General features: G+C 38.6%; 1 protein-coding gene across 10 annotated transcripts in view; it reads left to right on the forward strand.

Annotated features, from left to right (window-relative positions):
- Positions 1–23,971, forward strand: part of SYNE2 (spectrin repeat containing nuclear envelope protein 2) — a 327,766-nt gene that overhangs the window by 170,095 nt on the left and 133,700 nt on the right. For all 10 annotated transcript variants that reach the window (XM_046009418.1, XM_046009420.1, XM_046009424.1 and 7 more), the window contains 8 exons: positions 4,750–4,905; positions 5,986–6,251; positions 7,512–9,612; positions 11,605–11,927; positions 14,565–14,709; positions 15,996–16,214; positions 20,958–21,223; positions 23,248–23,416. In XM_046009418.1, coding sequence (XP_045865374.1) covers positions 4,750–4,905; positions 5,986–6,251; positions 7,512–9,612; positions 11,605–11,927; positions 14,565–14,709; positions 15,996–16,214; positions 20,958–21,223; positions 23,248–23,416 — 3,645 coding nt within the window. The remainder of the gene's footprint in view (positions 1–4,749; positions 4,906–5,985; positions 6,252–7,511; positions 9,613–11,604; positions 11,928–14,564; positions 14,710–15,995; positions 16,215–20,957; positions 21,224–23,247; positions 23,417–23,971) is intronic.

Consider the following 23,971-nt stretch of genomic DNA (forward strand, 5'->3'; position numbering starts at 1 on the left):
AGCTGGTGATATAACTCAGCCAGGCTTTTGAGAGAATGGTCATTTTCCACTTTAAGTTTTTTAACCTTAAAAATTGAGCAGGAAGCCTGATGTGGGGCTTGATTCCAGTACCCTGGGATCATGACCTGAGACGAAGGCAGACACTTAACAGATTGAGTCACATAGGTGCCTGAGTTTAATGTCACATGCATCAAACATTTCCTGTTTTGGGTTCTGTTTTCAGGGTTTGCTTAAGAATGTCTTCTATTATTAAGATTATTAAGTATTAAGAATGTCTTCTACTCTGAGAACATAAAAATATTCTTTATATTTTCTTGCAAAGGCTTTAACATTTTTTTCTTCACATTTAAGTTCTGTAATGTGTTTCTGTGTGAGTTTTGTGATAAATTCAGTCTTTGTTAGAAAAATTCAAGTATTTTGCCTCACTCCAGAATGACAGTTCAGCTGGGTATCAAAGTACAGGTAAATAACTGTCTTTCTCCCAGCCCTGTACAGATGCTATTCCTGGCTTTCAGTATTGAAAAATTTATTGTCAACATAATTATTTTTAGTCTGGTTGCTTTTGAGATACTTCATTTTGGCTTTAGTGACTTATTTGGCTTTGGTGACTTATTGTTTAGCTTATTCAAGGCTCTCTGTACTTTCCAAAACTCAAGATTCATATTTTCCCTCAATTCTGGAAAATTCCCAGGCTTGCTTTTATTTTATTTTCTCTACTCTTTCCTCCTACAACTCCATTCAGGCTTGTGTTAGACCATCTCACTCTCAGTACATCTTCTAGGTCTCTTAAACTTTCTTTCCTATTTTCCATGTCTTTACAACTCTGTGTTGGATTATGGGTAATTTCCTCAGCCATATATTTTAGATAACTAATTCTCTTCAGTTTAAGTTTGCTGCTTAACTTGTCCAGAGCAATCTTAATTTTAATGACTAATTTTTTTATTTATTGATGTTCCATATGGTTCTTCTCTAGTTCCATCCACATCATTGCAAAGATTTCAGGTTTTTTTGATGGCCGAGTAATGTGGTGATTTTTTTTTTTAAGATTTTATTTATTTATTTGACAGACAGAAATCACAAGTAGGCAGAGAGGCAGGCAGAGAGAGAGAGGAGGGAGCAGGCAGCCTGATGCAGGGCTCGATCCCAGGACTCTGGGATCATGACCTGAGCTGAAGGCAGATGCTTTAACCCACTGAGCCACCCAGGTACCCCTAATATGGTGATTTTGATTTTGATTAGCATTTACCCGATGAGTAGTGATGGTGAATATCTTTCTTTTGCCTGTTGGCCATCTGTATGTCTTCTTTGGAAAAAAAATATGCATTCAAGTCCTCTGCCCATTTTTAAATCAGGTTGTTTGTTTTTTTTTTTTTAAATAATAAATGGTTTAAATTCCATGTATATTTTGGCTGTTAATCTGTTATCAGGTATATGACTTGCAAATATCTTCTCCCATTCAGTTGGTTGCCTTTTTGTCTTGTTGATGATTTCATTAGCTGTGCAACAGCTTTTTAGTTTGATGTAGTCCCATTTGTTTTTAGTTTTTGTTGCCTTTGCCTGAGGAGACTGGTCAAAAAAAATTATTGCCAAGACCTGTGTCAAAGAGCTTACTGCCCATGTTTTCTTCTAGGAGAGTAGCTCAGTCTTTTAGCATCCAGAGAAGTTCAGTAAAACAACAATGGTATCAATTTCACATCCAATATATTGGTAGAAATTAGGGTCTGTTAGCACCAAATATCAGAGAGGATTAGGGAAAATTTGAATTCTTTTACTATGCTGATGGGAGTAAAAACTATAATTCAGAACAAATCAACACCTATTGATAATCAAAAGGAATAATTTTAGTTCTAGAAAATATCCCCAAGAAACTCACAGAGACGTGCAAAAGGGCCTATTCGAAGGTGTTTATCAGACCAATATCTCTAATAAGAACAACTGGGAATAATACTATGTTCACAGAAGCCTACAGATAAATAAGTCGTGTTCATGCAGACAGGAGAACAGTATACAAAGCGAAAATGACTGTACCAGATTTGTTTGTTTTTTTTTAAAGATTTATTTATTTGACAGAGAGAGATCACGAGTAAGCAGAGAGGCAGGCAGAGAGAGAGAGAGGAGGAAGCAGGCTCCCCGCTGAGCAGAGAGCCTGATGTGGGGCTCGATCCCAGGACCCTGAGATCATGACCTGAGCTGAAGGCAGAGGCTTAACCCACTGAGCCACCCAGGTGCCCCGACTGTACCAGATTTGTATCTGTCCCTATGAATAAATCCCAAAACATACTGCCTAGTGGAAAAAGGAAAACAAGTTATAAAATGGTAATACATGATTCCAGTTTTATAAAAATTAAAACATATTAAACAATACTGTATGAATACTAATATATGTAGTAAAGGTATAAAAATGCATGTGTGGGGCGCCTGAGCAGCTCAGTCAGAAGAGGGTGTGATTCTTAATCTTGGGGTCATGAGTTTGAGCCCCATCTTGGGAGTAGAGATTACTTAAGTAAATAAATATTTTTTAAAAATGTATGCATGTATTTTAGGATAGTGGTTATTTCTGAGGAGGAAGAGATGAAAGAGGGATGAAGATCGAATTTTAAATTGTATTTGTGATTTGGAAAATTACATTACTTATATCTGTATCATGGTTAATGACTGTAGGTTTTATTTTGTTCTTCTAACGATGTTTGAAATATCATATATTTAAAATAAAATCGTTCAAATGAACTGCAAAATCAAAACTAAAAACAGAGTCAAGAGTGCCGAGCAGAGGATGACTGGTTTCAAAAGAATCTTTCCAGGAGCCAGTCAGAACCTAGAGTCTGTGTTCCAACTTCTCTGACATGTGCCGTGTGCAAGGGAATGTTACCTATCGTTTGAGGGACTCTGTTGGATTTTCTGCCAAGGTAGATATGGCTTTTGGAGGTGGTAAACAAGTGTTGTTTTGGGGTGATTTCAGGTTTTTCAGAATGCTCTCTCTGACCTCGAAAGGCAGATTACAAGTGGCAAATTGTTGCTAGTCCTCAAGTCAGTGGTTTATGAGGTATGATAGACCAAGGGCTCTGAATTCTTAGTGGATGATTAATCCTACGTAAAGTCTTCCTAGGGTCTAATGGCTCAGACTTTACCTCTGGCACTCTTTCTTATTCTGTAGGTGGATTGCGTGTGTGTGTGTGGGGGGGGGTACTATAAGGAACAATAACCATCAAGTCAAGGGGGAGGCATGCGTCCACCCCCGGTGATTGTGGCTCCTGGCAGGGAGCCCCATAGGCTGCTGGAGCCTGTGGTGTGACCCCTCATGCTCTCTTCCTGGATCCTTCCTCCTGAGATACTGTCTTCCTGTAAATTTGTAGCTATAGTCTTGCATGAATAAATTGTTGGGAATAGAGGAAATGTGTAAGATCATTTTAATCCTTTGTAGCCTTTTAAAGAAGTGACTTGGGGCGCCTGGGTGGCTCAGCGGGTTAAAGCCTCTGCCTTCAGCTCGGGTCATGATCCCAGGGTCCTGGGATCGAGCCCCACATCGGGCTCTCTGCTCCGCAGGGAGCCTGCTTCCTCCTCTCTCTCTCTGCCTGCCTCTCTGCCTACTTGTGATCTCTGTCTGTCAAATAAATAAATAAAATCTTTAAAAAAAAAAAAAAAAGAAGTGACTTGTGCTAAGTGCCAACTATGTTGAAATCAGTTAACACTGGTCAGCTGAATTTTCTTACCTTTAGTTTCGGTGAAGCTCCAGACACATACACCTCCGTACATCTGTTTCATTTATATAATCTTTTAACTTTAGGGTAGTTTTACATTGATGGAAAACAGATGCAGAGATTGTACAGAAAGAAAACAGTTGCAGAGATGGTACAGAAAGTTTGCATGTATCTCTTACCCAGTTACCCTTACTGTTAACAGTCTGCAGTGCTATCCACGTAGCATTTGTACAACAGTTTCTACCTTGTTGGGGGAGGTGGACACATCTTATTTATGGACTTGCTACGGATGTTACTAACATGAAAGTATATGACAAAATTAAATGGTATTTCATTTATGTAGCAACTGAAAAATAAAAACTAATACCTTCGCAAAATAACGGAAATCTTTTTTACCATTTTGGACATGGCACCTGGTTCATGCATATACTCAACAAATATTTGTCCGAAGCATGAATCAGTGAATGCTGGTGCAGTCTCTTTGTACCCTATGAGAAAGTCAAGTTCTTGTGGTTTTCAGAAAAGATCACATTACTGCATGTATGACCTGCCTTACCCAGCTTGGAGTTCTTCCTATGAACTGGTGTAAGGCATAATTCATTCTTAATACCATGAAATCTTGGTGTTTCTGCCGTCTGTCCACTTACTGTTTTAAACTACCCATAGTAACGTTGAACGTCTCTTACTTGCCCTGTCCTCTGCATCATAGTGAATACTAAGCATAAACTTTGGAACTTTTGTTTTTTTTCTGTATCTGTTTTCTTTCCTTAGGACTAGATTATGCCTCACAACATAATCATAGATCCTATGCTGTCTTGCCAAAAAGGGTTGTTGTGGGTTTTTTGGTTTTTTTGTGTGGGATACCAATAAAGGCAATTAAATATTGTATGGAAGAATCATCTTTGATAATGCCCAGTGATACTTTTGAAAAGTCTTTAATCTAAGTAAATAATCTAAGTAAATAAGGAACTGGAATGTTTTCACCCAGAGAAAGAAAAATTATTTATTTGTAAGGTAGACTATTCAGCAATTAATCTTTTTATGTTTTCAGAATTCAACTGTAGAAGTGGTTTTGTCAAAACAACTTTCTCTGGATGTTCAAGAAAGCATGAAAAACACTGAAGATGAGCACAAAGTCAATGAGCTGCAAAATCAACCTTTAGAATTAGATGTTATGTTAAGAAATGAACAATTAAAGGAGATAGAGGTATGAAAACAAGAAAAACACTGACAACATGATTGCATCATTTATCCAGTGCAATACAATATATTTTAATTACCAGAAACTTGCTTGCACAGAATGAAAAGTCTTATTTAACCTTTGCCTGATGATCAATTTGGTAACTATATAATTATGTACTAATCAGTAAGTTGTATAAATCTTTCCATTTAAAAAGTGGAAGAGTTTAATGAACATTAGTCTTTTTCATGAAGTTCCTAAAAACTTACTTATTCAGTAACAGAATTTGGAAATTCTGACATCATTCCTCTTCCTTGTCAGATGTGTTCTTCAGATTCTGACAAGTTTACTTTTCCTGATTACCAACATTATGGGATACTTCTTCATTTTTACAGCTGTGCTTACATAGCTATGTTTATATATTTATATGTTTATAGCTGTGTAATCTTAAAAGTCCAATACCTGGCCATGTTTTTAAAGACCCCTACAATTCTAGCTGAGTTTACATGACTGTAAACATGTATTTAAAATGGGAAAGAGTGATGTGTGTGAATAAAAAAAATAAGATATACATAAAGGATGTATATAAATGGAGTGCATATAAATCTAGAACAATCTAAAAATATGATAAATCTTCCTGCAGACATTGCAAAACCTTTTCACACAATAGGGAGATCTAATTGCTATTAAATCCTAGACCAATTCTGAGTTTCAGTCTAGATTTTAACATGATTCTAGTGGTAAAAATCTTTTAAATGTCAGCACCTTAGTTTCTGTGTGTACAAATGATATATTTAAAGCCCATTTTTGGGGGCGCCTGGCTGGCTCAGTGGGTTAAGCCTCTGCCTTCGGCTCAGGTCATGATCTCAGGGTCCTGGGATCGAGTCCCGCATCGGGCTCTCTGCTCAGCGGGGTGCCTGCTTCCCTCTCTCTCTCTCTCTGCCTGCCTCTCTGTCTACTTGTGATTTCTCTCTGTCAAATAAATAAATAAAATCTTTAAAAAAAAAAATAAAGCCCATTTTTGGGATAGAATGTGTTATTGGAAAGAAAATATTAATGGGTAAATGAGTAAGTATGTATTTACTGATTTCCTTGACTTGTGTTTAGGAATTATATGCCCAGTTGGAAGCAAAGAAAACAGCCATTGAGCCACTAGAACAAACGGAGTGTCTCGATAAAGCAGAAACAAGTCCCTTGGTTCTTCACAACGCAGGACATTCTGTGTACCACTTGGACCATCTGCTTCAGGAACTTCGGACTTTGAAGAAAAATAAAGAAAGCCAATATTATCTCCTTAATGATTTTCAGGAACACCTTGCTTCAGTTGAAACCTCAGTGAAAGCCTTGTTGACAGAGAAGGAAAGTCTAAAAGTGTAAGTATAAGAATTTAGGACCTGTGGGGGCTCCTGGGTGGCTTAGTTGTTGAGTGTATAGCTCTTGGTTTTTGCTCAGATTATGATCTCAGGGCCCTGAGTATTCAGCCCGAAACAGGTTCTGCACTCAGCCGGGAGTCTGTTTGCTTCAGGATTTCTCACCATCTGTCCCCTGTTCACCGCCCCCCCCCCTCCCCAACCCCATCCCATGCGTGCGCTCTCTCTCTCTAAAATAAAATAAATATTTAAAAAAAAGGATTGAGGACTTGCATTCTTTTTATTCAAGCATAGGCTTCACTACCATAGACAGGCCCCGAGTCTTAAGAATTTATACTGTGAAAGGATATTATGATTTTAATACTACAGTATGAAATTAATTCCATATGGGAGCCATTGAAGAAAATTGTCCATTTTGTCCAATAAATTTTATATTATTTGTATTGATTGTACAATTAAATCATATTCATTTTACAAATAATTTGTTAAACAATTAATTCACAGGAAATTCTGCCAAATAGATTTAAATTCTATGGAATTCAGCACACTTTTTTTCAAGAGTTTATCCTAAAATGTGGGGTGGAAAGAAATATTCTATGTTTGCAGTTGCTGAGTATCACCATAATTGGCTTAAATAGTTTGGAACATACTGAATATATATCTATCCTAATGATTTCTTTATATATATATATATATATATGTGTATATATATATATATGCTCCTTTTGGCTTTGAAAATAATAGCAAATGGTTGTAGATAGAATCTTACTGTGTAAATGTTTTCCCACCATTACAAAGGTTGATTTTATAGTTTTGCCTTAATGCAGTTTACTTCCAATGATCTCCTTTTGAGGAAACAATTTTATATTCAAAAGACTAGCCTGATGATTATACCCTCTTAGTCATTATTGTTGGCAAAATAATAGTGACCTGGCTGGATTTAGTCCTAGACTCAGCCTTGTGCAAGTCCTTCACAGTTCAGAGTCCTTTTACAGACATTGTTCCCCTTCTCTCTTCACTCCTTTCCTGTGGTTCTCTATTTTTATGAAGCATACCTTACAGGTGAGCTTTCTACATTGTCATAGACTAATCGAGAGCCACACTAAACTAGATTCTGATTTTTATATTTAGGACGGAGTGCTCTTAGAGACGACCTAATCGTCTCTTCTGAGAATTCAAAGAACTCATTTCTTTTAATGACCTCTAACCTCATGTTGGTATGTAATAAGTATTAACAAGTTCTGTTTGTTTTTCTCTTTCTAGGGGACCCCTAGACAGTGCAGCCTATCTGGACAAAATTAAAAAATTCCTAGCATCGGTCGAAAAAGAGAAAGGTTCTTTAAGCAAGATGAAAATCGAATGGGAAAACTTACCAAAGTGTCTGACCGACATGGATAAGAAGTTATTAGAAAGCCAGATCAAGCAACTTGCACAGAGCTGGGAGCAGGTGAAACAGCGGGCTCAGAAGAAGTATTCTCAGCAAGCAGTGGTGCACGAGGAGTTCACAGTCCTCATGAGTGAGATCCAAGACCTGGGCTCTTCTCTGCAGCAGCAGCAGCAGCGCCTACAGTTTGGGCTGAACTCTCCGGAAGAAGAAGGGGGGAGCGCACACCTGGTTGCCTTGGCCGCTGAACTCCAGACCATCCAGCATCAATTTTCTGTTTTAAAGGGGCGAGCTGAATTTCAGATGAAGAGGATTTGGGGAGAAAAAGAAAAAAATACTTTGGAAGGTGCAGTGGATAACTTGCAGAAGCAGTTAGAAGCCTCGGAGCCATTAAACACCCAGGTGGAAAATCAGATCGAGAAGTACGAAATAAGGAACAAGATGAAAGAGATTATGCTGTGGGTCAAGAATCTGCTAGGTGAACTCACTCCCGCCATTTCCCTTCTCCCGGATGACATTCTGTCACAGATCAGAAAATGCAAGGTGACCCACGACGGCATCTTGGAGAAGCAGCAGGCCGTGGAGTCATTGGTTGAAGAGGTCAAAAATAATATTCCCAACCTTATGGCGGGTGAGAGCAATGATTTAAATCACATCCTACAGGACATACAGAACCAATACCAGATGCTAATTTTAAAATCGACAGAAAGGTCACAGCAATTGGAATTTAAACTGGAAGAAAGGAACAGGTTAATTGCAGTCATAGAGAAGGTGCAACTCTCACTTCAAGAAAATGAGGCTCTGATCATTCCCAAGATGAGGACAGCCTCCACACAAGCTGAGCTAGAGCAGGAGCAGGCCACTTTGACGAGTTCTCAGGAGGAACTGCAGGAGGCACAGAGTGCAATCGCAGCCCACCTTCAGGAGCAAATGCACGTCTGTAAGGATCTAAGTGTGTTTGAAAGATTATTTCTGGACGACCAGCTCAAAAATCTTAAGACGAGAGCCAATAGAACGCAAAGATTCGTTCAAAATAAATGGAATGAAGTAGAACAGAAGACACATTTTTACAGAGAATTCCATGAAAAGGCCTCTGTGCTTCAGAAGGAGGTTGATCACGTACAGTGCAATGAGCTGCTGCTAACTCAAGACGTAAACGAAGATGTTAAAGAGGAGCTCTACGGTCTTAAAGACCGACTCACCGGTATTCAGTCTAGTATCCTGCAGCTACTGAAACTCAAAGAAGTGTTCGGCTCCATGGGACTAAACTGGGATTGTTCCCAGCTTGACCAGTTACAAGCCCTAGTATTTGAAAAAGAGAAGGAACTTGAAGAAAAAATCAAGCAGCTGGACACCTTCATGGCAGCATATGGCAAATACCAAGCATCACTAAATAAATTGAGGGCTGTGGATCTGCAAATTAAGAAAAGGGCGGAAGCGGTATTAGGAACGCCCCCTACATCACCAGAAAGCAGTTTGCTCAGTGCTCAAATTTTGAAGCGGAGAATTGAGAAGGCCATGTGCTTGTGTCAAGAGATAATAAAGAAATTAAATGAAAGTAAGGCCTTTGATGACTCATTCAAAGAGAAAGAAATACTCCAAATAAAGCTGTATGCTGAAGAAAATGACAGGATACACAAGATTCTCCAAAACGGAGTCCTGAAATCCCAACCACAAGAAATGGATGAAAAGGATTTTCAGGACAAACTGGAAAATTCCTTACATGTTTTGAATCGGATAAAGTCTCAGTTAGAGCAGCCTTTACTTATAAATTTGGACATTGAACATATTCAAAATGAAAAGGAAAATTGTGAAGCATTTCAAGAGCAAGTTCAGGCAGAAATGGATGGCATGAAAGCTGTGACCCTTACTGAGAAGCAAAGAGATGAAAATTCTTCTGACGCTTGTGATGTGGAGACAAAATTGCGGGACATTGAAGATCTTCACACACAGGTTAATACAAGCATTGATAGGCGCACAGTAAGTTTTTTTCTTAATTCAGTCCTTAGTGCATTTCTTTTTATTTCATGGTTTTAGGTTTTACTCTAGTTAGTATGTGTGTGTTAGTAGCTTCTTAAGAAGTTCCAGGTTCTGCATGAACATTCCCCCATGGAATAGTCATTTTAAAAACTTGCAACGGGGGGCGCCTGGGTGGCTCAGTGGGTTAAGCCACTGCCTTCGGCTCAGGTCATGATCTCAGGTCCTGGGATCGAGTCCCGCATCGGGCTCTCTGCTCGGCAGGGAGCCTGCTTCCCTCTCTCTCTCTCTGCCTGCCTCTCTATCTACCTGTGATCTCTCTCTGTCAAATAAATAAATAAAATCTTTAAAAAAAAAAAAAAACTTGCAACGGGCTAACTTATGATCCCAACTCATTTTACATCTGAATACAGTCAGTGCCTTGTAGATGGGAAAGAGGAGTGTGACACCTTTATTTCTATACCCCTTATAGCCTCTATTGAGCTCAGACAAAATTTGGGTTTTGTTTGTTTTGTTAGAACTAGTGGGGCATAATAGAAGAAATAGGGTGTAGTGAAAAGAACGTACAATAACTCCCCCTCTGTTTAGAACTTTCAGTGTCTAAGCACCGTGCTCAATACTTTGTTTTTAATCCTCACAGCAACCCTGTGAAGTGATTGCTATTAATAGCCCCATTTTAAAATAAGGAAATTTAAGTTCAGAGTATCAACATTTTCTCAGCTCTTGCGGCACTAACAGAACCAGGATTTGCATCCAGATCTAATTTTAGAGCAGGGGTCACCAGATGAAGGCTCATGGGCCAAATCTGCCCACAGTGCTTGATTTTGTAAACAAAGTTTTACTGGATCACGGTTGTGTTCATTTCTTTGAGAATGTCTGTGGCTGCTTTCCTGCAAGAGCAGCCTGGTTGAGTAGTTGTGATAGCCCAGATGGGATGTAAAGCCTAAAATACTTAGTCTGACCCTTTACGGGAAAAGTTTGCTGACCTCTGTTATAGAATGAGTCCAACAAATTCCCTCCTTTTCCGCAATAATAAGATAGACAGCTTAGGCATTATTGGAACACTTGTACTTAGTATAATGCCCTTCACTGTGTTTTCAGAATTGTTGCATGAAATTTATAGAATAGGGAAATCCAAAGAATTATTAGATAATATTTTTGAAATATTTTGATTGATTTAAGTGCTATAAAGTCAAGTCACAGTATGAATCTTAATATGTTCTTTAAATTGGTACTTAACAAATGTTGAGTAAAGTCAGTACTTCTCTACTTGATTTTAATATAGTTTCCAGGAACGATGACGTAAATCTCCAAAATAATAGATCAGAGCCGGACTGGAAGGGACCTTCAAAGTTATCTATTTTGGCTACTTGTTATTTCCGTGAGAAGGCTAAAGTCTGAGACATTAGGGAATGTGCTCAAAAGTAAAGTTAGTGGCGGAACCATTTATTTAAAAACACAAGATGGGTGGGGCACCTGGGTGGTTTTGTTGGTTAAACATCGGACCCCTGATCTTAGCACAGGTTGTGATCTTAGGGTTGTGAGTTTGAGTCCCATGTTGGGTATAGAGATTACTTAAAATAAATACAGTTTTAAAAAAACTAAAGATAAAACACAAGAAATCTGGGTTTTTGTGTGTGTGTTTTCTTTAATCTCCCCTCCTAACAACATTTGTTAAAGTTATATATATTAAATATATCCCGTTGTTTTATTTAATTCATTGTGTAACAGAAGAGTTCTAGGACAGGAATATATATTGTCAGACATGATTCATGAGATGTATTTTTGAATTTAGGGCAGATTTCTTAGCAAATCCAGAAATAATTTTTCTTTATGCAAGCAAAAATACTAGTGTAATATTGTCAAATTAAAAGTAAGAGATGCTAACCCTTATAAGACCCAGACATATTACGAATGCACTATAAAAACTCAAGGATGATAAAAATCCTCAAAGTTTGACAGCTTTGTTGAAACATTTAATCTCCTATTTACCAGGATGTTTTGAATGATGCTTGTGAAAGTATAACACACTATAACGAGGCAGTCATCAGGGCGATGGGGATCTTGACTGCCCGTGAAGCCATTGTTGCGTCCCATAAAGTAGATCTTGATAATCCACAAGCACCACTGGAGATGCCTGGCTGGAAACAAGAGGAATTGCAATCCACAATCACAGACATCCAGGACCTCACTGAGAAGCTTGGGGCTATAGCCAGCCCTGAAGCCAAACAACAACTCCAGGGTACTATGCAGGAATTACTTTCTAAAGAGTCAGCCATGATGGAGGCAGCCAAAGTAAAGGAAAGTGAACTAGAAAGGTAGGTACTTCTTCCTAAAGGTAATGCTTCAAGAACAAAATTAAGATTTTTTTTTAATTAGCATGTACACATTAGAAATAATTTGAGGGGTGCCTAGGTGGCTCAGTTGGTTGGATGACTGCCTTTGGCTCAGGTCATGATCCTGGGGTTCCAGGATCAAGTTCTTTATTGGGCTCCCTGCTCTGCAGGGAGTCTGCTTCTCCCTCTGATCCTCCCCCTCTCTCTCAAATAAATAAAATCTTTAAATAAAACAAAATAAAATAAAATAAAGAAATAACTTGGAAAATATGGAAACATTTAAAAATCATTATCTGCAGAAGACCATAGGAAATATTGTATTTATTTTACTTTTATTTAATATTGAGTATGTACAGCGGAATGTTTATAAAAGTCTGCATATGATATAAGGAATAATGATCAAACCAAGAGCTTTGTACCCAGAAGTTCAAAGGTAAACATCATGACTTTTGAATTCTCTTGTGTGGTCCTTTCCTCTTCTTAGAATTAACCATTATGTCCAATTTTTTATTTACTATTTTTCTTCCTTTTTAAAATATTTTTACTATGTGTTTGTGCCCCATTTTCATGTATGTGTATTCTTCTGTCACTTCATTTTTTTCAAATTCATCATTATGATGCTGAAGTTTATTCACGTTCTTGGCTATAGCAAAATTCAGTCATCCAGCTATTTGATAGACATTTGGGTTTTTCTAGTCTGCATTTACAAACGGTGCCAATAGGAACATTTTTAAATTCAAGAGCGTCCCTGGAATATATACCAAGGATTGTGATTGTGGGGTCAACAGGTGTGTACACCTTACATTTTAAATTCCGTATGATTTTACTTATTTATACTCAGACTAGAGTTCAAAGAACATTCTGTATTCTGGCTGTTTCATATCCTCACCAGTACCTGATGCTGGGAGATTTTATTTACTTGAGAGAGAGAGAGCACAAATGACAAGCAGACACCCCGCTGAAAATGGAGCCTGATTCAAGGCTCCATCCCAGGACCCCAAGATCATGACGTGAGCTGAAGTCAGATGCTTACCCAACTGAGTCACCTAGGTGCCCCAAGGGAGATTTAATTTTTGCCAGTCCGATGGATGAGAAGTGGTATTTCACTGTGGTTCTAATCTGCATTTCTATTATTATTAATATATTTGAGCCTCTTTTTTGAGTATTTCTTGGTCTTTCATATTTCATCTTCTGAAAAATACCTGTTCAAGCCATTGCCCAATTTTTACTGGGTTGCTCATACTTTTTTTATTGACTTGTAGAGATTTATGCTATATTTTGGAAGTTGGTCTTTTTTTTTTTTTAAGATTTTATTTATTTATTTGACAGATCACAAGTAGGCGGAGAGGCAGGCAGAGAGAGAGGAAGGGAAGTAGGCTCCCTGCTGAGCAGAGAGCTGGATGTAGGGCTCGATCCCAAGATCCTGGGATCATGACCCGAGCTGAAGGCAGAGGCTTTAACCCACTGAGTCACCCAGGTGCCCCTGGAAGTTGGTCTTTTGTTATATATGTTACAAATATCTTTACAGAGAGGGTTTCCTATTAAATACCTATCCTGGGTTGAGTCTTTATCCTCTGGCACCCAGCATTCCAGGAAGAAATTAATAAAATTGAAACTCAGCAAATGCCCTCAAAGTGAAAACTGTCCTTAGGGCTCATCTTATTTCTCTCTGTTTCCACTTTGATATACTTTGGGGCCTCTGAATACTCCTTAATTCCTTTCCAGTTTATTATTGTATTTTAATAATATTTTAAGAATGTATTTGATACTGGATTTTTAATTATTTTCAGGGATTTAGACTATCAGTTTTATACAGATAGTCTTATTCATAGTGTTTTTTAATATAGCACAACATTATGCTCTATAAAAATATGCTGCTCTATGTGCTCTTTTCCTTACTATAACAAAACTTCATAAAGTAATTATATTTGCTATACAATATTTTATAAAATGGATTGTTGTAATTAACCATGTCTTTTGTTACATATAAAAGTATATTCCAATATTTGCCATTTTAATTAATAGCTTAATAAGTAAAAAGATTTTACTGTGCAGAGGTTTTATCAGGTTTAGGATAAATTCCTACTTTGAGGACTAATTCCTTAAGTTAAATTGTGGAAGTTGAATTAATGGTTCACTACAAGAATTTCAGTGAAGAATTTATACTTCATTAGCAGTGTTAAAGAATGCTGTTGTACAGTTTAGACTTTTTTATTTTTAAGATTTATTTCATTTATTTGCGAGTGAGAGAGCACAAGCAGGGAGAAGGAGAAGCAGACTCCCCACTGAGCAGGGAACCCCACAAGGACTCAATCTCAAGACCCTAGGATCTTGACCTGAGCCAATGGCAGATGCTTAACCCATGAAGCCACACAGACGCCCCTACAGCTTAAGTGTTTTGGGAATACTCTTACCTCACCATTAAGTTTGTGTTAAAAGTCTTATGCAGGTCCCTATGAGAAGGAGACAGTCAATAAAAATTTGTTGAAAAACATTGAGTAGCAAAACGTGAATTTCATTCTGTTTTTTATTAAACAGAATTCATTTTGGGAAGTCCAGAATTTATTATACTAAATGAAATTTAATATCACTTTTTCCTCCCTTAACTGTGCTTCACAGGTGTCTTGAGAATTACAAATCCTACAGAAAAATTAAAGAGAAAATTTGCACTGACCTAAACCAAATGGAGGCAGTTCTTGCGCAGTCTGTGTTTCCGTTGCCAGCATCTTACAGAGAAGCTTTAGAGCGCTTGGAACAAAGCAAGGTAATAGTATTTGCACATCTCTAATAAGTCTGTATGCAGAAAATTGGCAGAAAGAGCAAGTGGCAGCAGCAGGGAATGTGGTTCTGTTGTGACCCACAGAAATCTTCAACCTGAGTTGTGCACTCAAGAAAATACCCCAGACCACACACCAAGGGAAACACGAAACAGTGGTTCCAAGAGAGTTCATCATTCAGATTCATGGGACTGTAGCAAACCAGTAGCAAATTGTTCTTAGTGATCACTCTTTTGCTTTCTTTCTTTTTTTAAAAATTTATGTATTTAGGGGCACCTGGGTGGCTCAGTGGGTTAAAGCCTCTGCCTTCAGCTCAGGTCAGGATCCCAGGGTCCTGGGATCTAGCACCCCGTCGGGCTCTCTGCTCAGCGGGGAGCCTGCTTCCGCCTCTCTCTCTCTGCCTGCCTCTCTGACTACTTGTGATCTCTGTCTGTCAAATAAATAAATAAAATCTTTTTTAAATTTTATTTATTTATTTATTTGAGAGAGAGAGGGAGAGTGTGTGTAAGCGCATGGGTGAGTGGGTGGGAAGGGAGGCGGAGGGACCAACGCTCAAGCAGACACCTGCTGAGTGGAAGCCTGTGGCAGGGTTCGATCTTAGGACCGTGCTACCAAGACTTGAGCGGAAATCACAAGGAGATGCTCAACTGACTGAGCTACTCAGGTGCCCCAGTGATCACTCTTCCTAAAGCTTCATCTTTCATGTTATTTTGTTGGATGTTGCTGAATCAGTTACAGAGAATTTAATGCAACTATCTTAAGGCTAAACTCTGGCTACTTCTTATTCTTACCATGCAATTTTTGTATTTGCTTATTTTCATCTGTTAGAATCTATGGCATATGTTATTAGGATTTGAATGAAAACATTCTAAATTATCTATGCTTAACATCTGTCCCCAAACAAACAAAAACAAAAACCCGAAATAATGTGTTGGTTGTTGATAAGTATAGTGCAAATTAACAACCTAGTGAAATAATGAGACTTATATTAAAATAACAATGAACTTTTAGGATGTTCACCTTTCAGAACACTTTTTTACTCTGAAGAATTGGTTTATGGGTCATTTTTGTCACCATAGTTCCAAATTCATGGGCAACACAATAATACATAGGTAATTCTCTCTCAGATTGACTTCTAAGAGGACTAAAAAACGGATCATGGAATACTTACTGGATGATTTAAAATCATCAGTAGTTCAAGATCTTTAGAAGTTTATAAGTCTCTGAAAAATTAACAGACGTTCTATTCCTCCTATTCCTTTTCTTTCCTAAGGCTTTGGGGTCAAAGCTCCTATCAACCAAAGAAGAATTAATGAAACTACGGCAGGTCCTCAGACACCTGAGACGCGCATGCACGGACAGTGATGACATGTGTTTGCTCAGAACCACGACAGGTTTATGGGACAAATGGTTGAATTTGCTGGAAGCCACTAAAGAGTGGGAGATATGGTGCGAAGAACTGAAGTGGGAGTGGAAATTTGTCAGTGAAGAAGTAAGTGCTTCATTTTCAACAATTAAGCCAGTTTCCTAGTAAATGTCATTTAAGTTGTTTTGTTACTTTCATTTTGTTTTTATATAAAACCATTCCTCAACTGGTACGATTTGTTTATATCACATATACATGACACATAATTGTTATAGAGGTCAGGTCCTACTAAAATCTCCAAGAAATGATTCAAATTCTTTTCTTAATAGTGCCATTTTTTTTTGGTATCATGTAATACTTACAAATAAGTACTTGCTCATTTGGGCTTTAAAATCTCTATTGTGCATCTGAGTTAACCCCTCTGAAATGACTGTCTTAACAGAATACTAAAGGTTAGAATTAAGTAATATTCATAATAACCAGCTAATTTTGAAGTTAACTACAGTGGTTAACTATGGAAACTTACTCCAATTAATTGTTAACTATGAACTTAAAAATATGTATGTTGCTCTTGCTGAAAACTCTCTTAAAGAAAACTTCCATAATATATCAATCACAGATGTTAATTTAAGTATGATTCTGGATTTAAGCCTTCACAGATATTTAGAAAGAAAATTTAAAATCATATAACATTATCTTAGGATATTCGTTAATCTTTCCAAAGGATCAGGTATAAATGAAGTACAAGTCAGGACATTAAATGAAAGTCCTTATTCATGTCTAAATTCCTGCTAAATTTACTTGAGAGAAATACAATGAGTCAATACTTGACTGGAGGTAGGTCACACTTTGGGATGTAAATGTTTAACACTAGCATATTTTTCTGCTTAAAATTTGGTATTCTTGCTTTTTGCCCCGTTGTATCTGAGAGAATGAGATGGGTCACCAACAGCTCTACCGGAGCCGTTGGAGAAAATTCGGCCAGGGTTCTCGTTCTTGCCATGTCTGCTCAAACTGGCGTGGTCTGATCTGGAAATAATGGCCTCAGTCTGTGTCTCCAGTGTTTCCATCAGTATTAAACTGAATTAAGTGAACTTCCTTGAATGGGTCAGCTAAGGTATCTCCCTTACTGCAGGTATCCAAGATACCTACCTTAATGCTAGCTCTTTGTACATAAAATAAAAATATTTCAATTAAGGAACGCAACTAGATATTCTTGAAAATGAGTATCATTTTGGTAGTGCTAATAGGGTTTGATTGGTCAGTAGACTCTTGAATGTTAAAACTTGAAGATACTTTGTAAATTACTGCTGCTCACCTCTTCTTTCCCATTCATACTGGCGCAGTCGATGGGGTTCCTGAAGTAGGCCGTGTGCCATCCGAAGAGTGCTGTTCACACAGGACGCCACCAAATCCTTGCATTGCCCTCGGGAGTTAAATATTATTACCATTTTATTGATGGGGATACTGAGGCACTGACAGGTTTCTGTTGGCACAAGACCTCCCAGCTAGTGATTGAGCTGAGGCTGCAGACTAGGACCACGTCTCTTTTGCTCGCTGCTTTTTAACTTTAGAATCTGACCGGGGCCTTGCGCTTAGTAGGCAGTTAGTAAATATCTCTTGAGGGACAACAGCTCTTGTTGCAACCCGCGTCTAGGCTAATTCTAAGCTTTTGTTCTATTTTACTACATTGCCTCTCTATTGCCCTACACCCATTTGCAATTATATTTGATTAATTCAGACCCTGTTCATTTAGAACTTCGTTATTCTTCATGGAAACATTTGACAATATCTGGTGGCGGAGTGTGTTTTTCCAAAAGTAGCACAGACAAAATATGTGGTCCTGTAGTAACAGTAACAGCAACTGTAACACTTAGTGGACGGGCATGGTGCATGCGCCTGTGTCCCGCAGAGTTCTGAGCACTTTATACGTATTATCATTTATTCTCACAACAGTCCGGTGAGCTAGACAATTTTATTTTACCCTCATTTTGTAGATGAGGCAAGTGAGACATAGTGAGACTGAGGAAGTTGCCCAAATGCACAAGTGAGTGGTAGAGGAGGCGTCAGACGTATGCTCCGTTGTTTTTAATGATGAAACTATCAACTTAAATGCTATTTACATGCACTGAATTGTTGTAGGAGTAGCTTGTATCCATTTAATAAAAATGATATCATCTAAACACCTGTACATGTGAGGTCCTGTTAGCATGGTTGGTGCTTTGGGATGTGACAGAATGAATTTCTTTTTTTAAGATGTGGATAGTAATAGAAGAATCCAGTATTTTGGGGGGATAAAGGTTTTGTATGAGTAGGTTTTCAGAAACTTAAATGTGGTATTTAAATTTATGACTTAAAATATAAATTGAAATTTTGATTTACCTTCTTTTCCCCCTAAAATTTTACCTCCCTGTTTTCTTACACAGGATCTGCTTGATTTAATTATTCATCTCTGGTTATTCAAAGTCCTCATTTTTGTTTCAGTGATCATGATGTGCTGGAATAAAGTCATGCTTTCAGGGATAATTGGAGGCATAAGGCTGACTTCTTCAGCGTGTACCAAAGTTCAAAGGACTTTTACTAGTGCTGGTTATGAGTTATCAGTCTCCACTCTGTTTACTTGTGGTGCTACTTTGTTTCCTTTTCCCTTTCCAGACTCTGTGATTGACTGTGAACCCAAAAGTTTTATAACCATATTATTAGAATTCTGTGTCCAAGGGAAATCATTCAGGGGCTGCAGAGCCTCTTCAAGAAGAAGAATGAATGCATAATTTTTGTAGAAACTGTTTTACTGATTTGGGAGCTGTTTTCATCCTCTTTAGCATAAAGTTGTTTGAGTTTTGACGAACACAGTCACATGATCACCAATGAATCTAAATGAAGATTTAGAACGTTTTCATCACCCCCCAAAGTTCTCTTGTGCCCCTCTGTAATCAGCCCCTTCTATCACCTCCAGCCCCTGGCATCCATTCCTCTGTCTTGCCATTTCCAGAATGTCATATAAATGGACTTGAAGAGTTTGTGCCTTTTGGTTTTGGCATCTTTTCACTAAGCATCATGCGTGGGAGATGCGGACCTGTTGCTGTTTGTGTCAGTAGTTCATTTCTCTTCACTTCTGAGTAATACTGGGTGGGATTTGGTTATCTGTCACAAGTTGAAGTATTATCTGGCTTTTGAGTAAAATTGTCCTAATTATGCCCCTCCCTAGTCACTTACCAACTTACATTAGATGGCAGAGCCTGAGAAGGGGCTCGTGGGCAGGTGGTTTATTTTGGCAAGTGATCTCAGGGAACAGGGGTGGGGGAAGAGGAGTACTGGACCGAGAAAGGACCGAACCTTTCGAGGCTTTCCTCTTCCTGGGTCACGGTTGCCGTGGTGGCTCCTTTATGTTTGTCATGGCACAGACGCACCAGAGATGCGCCATTAAGTTCTGGGTTACAGACATGTTTCTTTCAACCCTCATGTATAGCAGAAGCCCTAGGTGTACAGTTATCTCTGACGATAACAGCAGTTCCTTTCTTTGCTTGCGGGTTCTCTGGCAGGGAGGTTGCAAAACAAGCCAGTGGAACCCTTTTATCTTATTCCCCAGTGGAAGTGTAGCTGCCTGCCTGAGAACTAGCACTTCTAATCCCACTGAATTTAGGTTTGAGGCGATGGAAAGCATACATTCCGTAACTAGGTCTTTCGGAGATGGATTGTCTATACCCACGTGTTCTAGTGACAGGCGGCTCAGCTGGATCATATGGCCCAAGTGGCCGGGCAGCTTATACCAGCGTCTGACCCTGCTGCAGACCTCCCTCAACACTGGCAGCATTCTGATAAATGCATCTGAGCAGTATTCTCCAGATAGCATAGACTGCCTCCAAAATCCCAGTGGGCACCTCCCGTGCTGGGCCTCTTTCTTAATGGTAGAGGTGTAGGATTGAACAACTTGATCCTTACATTACGGAATTCTGGCATGCCCTAGACCACTAAGCCCCTGGAAACTTAATTTATGCTGGAATTCCTAAATTCTCTTAGATTTTATTTTCTACTCTTTGGATCCAGACTTTAATTTATCGTTTTCATTCGTGTTGAATAAATGTAGTTGGCCAGTGTGATATTCCATAATGTCAAGATTGCAGGGTGGCTGACTCAGTTTGAGAGCAGGAGAGCTCACAGTGCGAGGGCAGAATTTGGTAAATGTATGGTACAACTAGGGTGAGGGCCACGGGGTTTGAAGAAGTGCATTAAAGGGATCTGCTTTTCTGTGTCTTCATTCTGGGGTCAAGGGTAGTAGAACTCCATTTTGCAGATGCGTGATGTTACATGTTTCCGGGTTCTGCATGTTGCCATATTGACAAATACATGATTAGTTAGGACTGTTTTCCCTTTGGTGTAGGTGTTAGAGTAATGAGGAAGTACCAGACTTACCTTTTTGAGCTTACAGGAATAGGATGTGGAAGAAAAAACACCTGTAGAAACATGGTCCGGCAGTTGTCCAACCTCATACAGGAGTTGCGGTTTTGGGGGACTCATTCTGGCTTATAGGTATCTCAGGAGAAATCACTGCTTTCTGCAACTGAAATCGGAAGGAGAAGGAAATTATTTATGAAACTGTTCCACAGTGTTTCCTTCCGCTCACGAGTGCAGTATTTCATTTTAATCGCAGATCTGCAGCTGGGATGGGAACTCTGGGATTCCAATACTGTAGGAATAAGATTCCCAGCTAGAGGAAGACAGACACTACTTTGAGCGAGAATATGGTATTAGGAACCCTTTGAACAGCCAGGTTACAAAAATGATGATTGCCAAGGTCTGTTTCAGCTCCTGAAATGGTCAGAGTGCATCTTCGTTAAGTCAGTTCTCTTTTTTTGTTTATTGAATTAGGTTGAACGAGAAGCAATTATTTTGGATCGTCTTCAAGAGGATTTGCCTGAAATTTCAAAAACCAAAGAGGCGGCCACCACAGAAGAGCTCTGTGAGCTGCAAGATTCTTTATGCCATTACCAAGAAAATGTGGAGAAGCAGCAGCTGTTACTGACCTTACTTCTTGAGCGCGTGAGAAGTATCCAGAATGCTCCCAAAAGCTTAGAGGCTGTAGAAACGATTCCAGCATTGCAAGAGATTACATCTATGCAGAAACGATGCAACAAGTAAGACTTATGAAAAACCAGTAAGGAAACGTGCCTAATAATTCAGGCTTAATTTTTTTTTAAAAGATTTTATTTATTTCTTTGACAGACAGAGATCACAAGTAGACAGAGAGGCAGGCAGAGATGTGGTGGGGAGCAGGCTCCCTGCTGGGTAGAGAGCCCAATGAGGGGCTTGATCCCAGGACCCTGAGATCATGACTGAGCCCAAGCCAGAGGCTTTACCCACTGAGCCACCCAGGAGCCCCTAGGCTTAATATTTAGAAATTACTGAATTTTGAAAATGTAAAAATAAAGCATAATGACAAATGATACCATAGAATTGGGTTAACGCAGAAAAGTATAAAAAAGGTTGGAATGGTACATCCCCAGTGGAAAAACACTGTGGAGGTCCCTCACAAAATTAAAAATAGAAATAATTGTATGCTCTGATAATTCCACTATTGGGTATTTGCCCAGGGGAATGAAAATGCTACCTTGAAAGATACATGCACCCCTGTGTTTATTGCAGCATTATTTAGAATAGCCAAGACACGGAAGCAACCAAAGTATGCATCAGTAGACAAAAGAATAAAGAAAATATGGTATATGTACCCAATAATATATTATACAGCCACAGAAAAGGATGAGATCATTGCCACTTGAGACAATATGGATGGACCTAGAGGATATTGTACTAAGTGAAAGAAGTCAATCTGAGAAAGACAAATACCATATGATTCCACTCATAAATTAGATCTCAAAAAAAAATTAATACACCAACAAAAAGCAGAACTGGAGGGGAGTGAGGGAAGTGGATGGGCAAAATGGGTGAAGGGAAGTGAGAGATACAGGCCTTTAGTTACAGAATGAGTAAATCCTGGGAATAAAAAGCAGATCGTTAGGAATATTGTAATAGCGATGCAACGGGACAGATGGTAGCTATACTTGTGGTGAGCGTAGAATAATGTATAAACATGTCAAATCACTAGACTGTACACCAGAAACGAATGTAACGTTGAGTCTAGTCAACTAGACTCAAAAAAATTGGTGGGGGGTGATGGACAAGATTAATAATAATAAAAAGAAACACATAGTCTCCATCTTGGTATTACCAAGGGTGAATATCCTTTGAATTTTATTAATATTCGCTATTTTCCTATTTTAGTAATATAGATTCCCTATAGGAAATTCAGAATGTAGAAAATTATAAAGATTAATATAACCCCCCTTTAATTTTACCACTCAGCAATAATCACTGTCAGTTATTCCTCATCTTTTTTACTATGATTGTATTTTTAAACAAATTATGGCCATAATGCTATACTGTTTTGTTTGCTAAATGATTTATCAGCATATCATGTTAATTTGCCTATGTCATTAAATGTTCCTTAAAATATAACTATATTTCACATGTGACTATCCCATAATTTATTTAACCCTAACATAAAACCTTTATATGTAATTTTTTTTTCACTTGTGTAAAACACTGTAGTGAAGATTTTTATGCTAGAATTTCTGCATCTGTGATTAATACTTTGAGAAAGAGGCCAAGAAGTTGAATGACTGGGTCAAAGGTTACAATATATTTACAGCTAGAAATACTTACCAAATAGCCCTCAGGAAAAGTCCTACCTCTTAAACATCCCTACTAATAAGGTGGCTACATCCACAGCAAATGGGGTCAGCTGAGATAAGAACACTAATGGGGTCATCTGTCCCCAGAAGCCCACCAGTGACTCCATTCTCCCCTCTACGTCATATTCAGTTGAACTCAAGGATCACACGGAGAAAAGTAGGATGGTGAGAGCAATTGGAGTGTAAAGTATGAAAAGAGGATATTTTGAGATGGAAGTTTAGAGAGGTTTTTGATTGAGTGATAGAATTTGGTATATGTTTGTGTATGTAGTAACGAAATCATGAAAAATGGTACTTTTTGCTCAGGAAAAGATCTTTTGTGAACTTTGCAGACATTGTGTTAATTATTGAAATGAAACTATCTCACAAGAGAGCAGGATAGAGAATTTTATTTTGATGTTGTATGTTAGGCTTTTTCAGAAAGCTCAAGAAAATAAGGAATTGATGGAGAATGAAATCCAAGAAAGACATTCTTTCACAAAAGAAATAATTACTTTGAAGAATTTATTTCAACAGACTGCAACTTATTTCCAAAATATGGAATTACAAGACCACCCAGAAAAGGCAGACCAGTTTGAGGTAAGTGAGGAATGAAGTGAAAAACCAGTGAATGTGGCCAGCACAGGTCTGCAGTCTTGAATCTAAAGTCCTTGGGGCAGAGGTAACTTTGTGACTGGAGTGGAGGGAGTGGTCCAGGAGAGGGAAAGCACATACAAAGGCCCTGTGGCATGGTGTGGGCCAAGCTGTAAGAGATCCCTGTGGCCATGTTGCAGAGAAGAAAGTTGAGAGGTCGGGGAGGTCCCCAGAGCATTATAGAGTAGGGTGTTAGACTACTGATTTTAGTAGGATGTATGATTTATCTCTGATAGGAGTGCAACTGTTTTTACTCACAACACTTCCAACACCAAATGTGTGGGAGTTTCCCCCCAAGGCTCTGGAAGCCAACTAGGTGTCCTACAATTCAATTCAACTGTAACACTAACTAGCAGGAGTTAGCACAGACCATGCAGATTAAGGGCTCACTTCCACCCACAAGACCACCCCCACTTCAGAAGCAAATCCTGGTTCTCCTGTAATTCTGACTGACTCACTGTGGATCAGGGGTTCCCATGACCCCCTCCTCAGGTTTAATAA

Source organism: Meles meles, chromosome 6 (assembly GCF_922984935.1).
Source record: "Meles meles chromosome 6, mMelMel3.1 paternal haplotype, whole genome shotgun sequence".
Classification (NCBI taxonomy): domain Eukaryota; kingdom Metazoa; phylum Chordata; class Mammalia; order Carnivora; family Mustelidae; genus Meles; species Meles meles.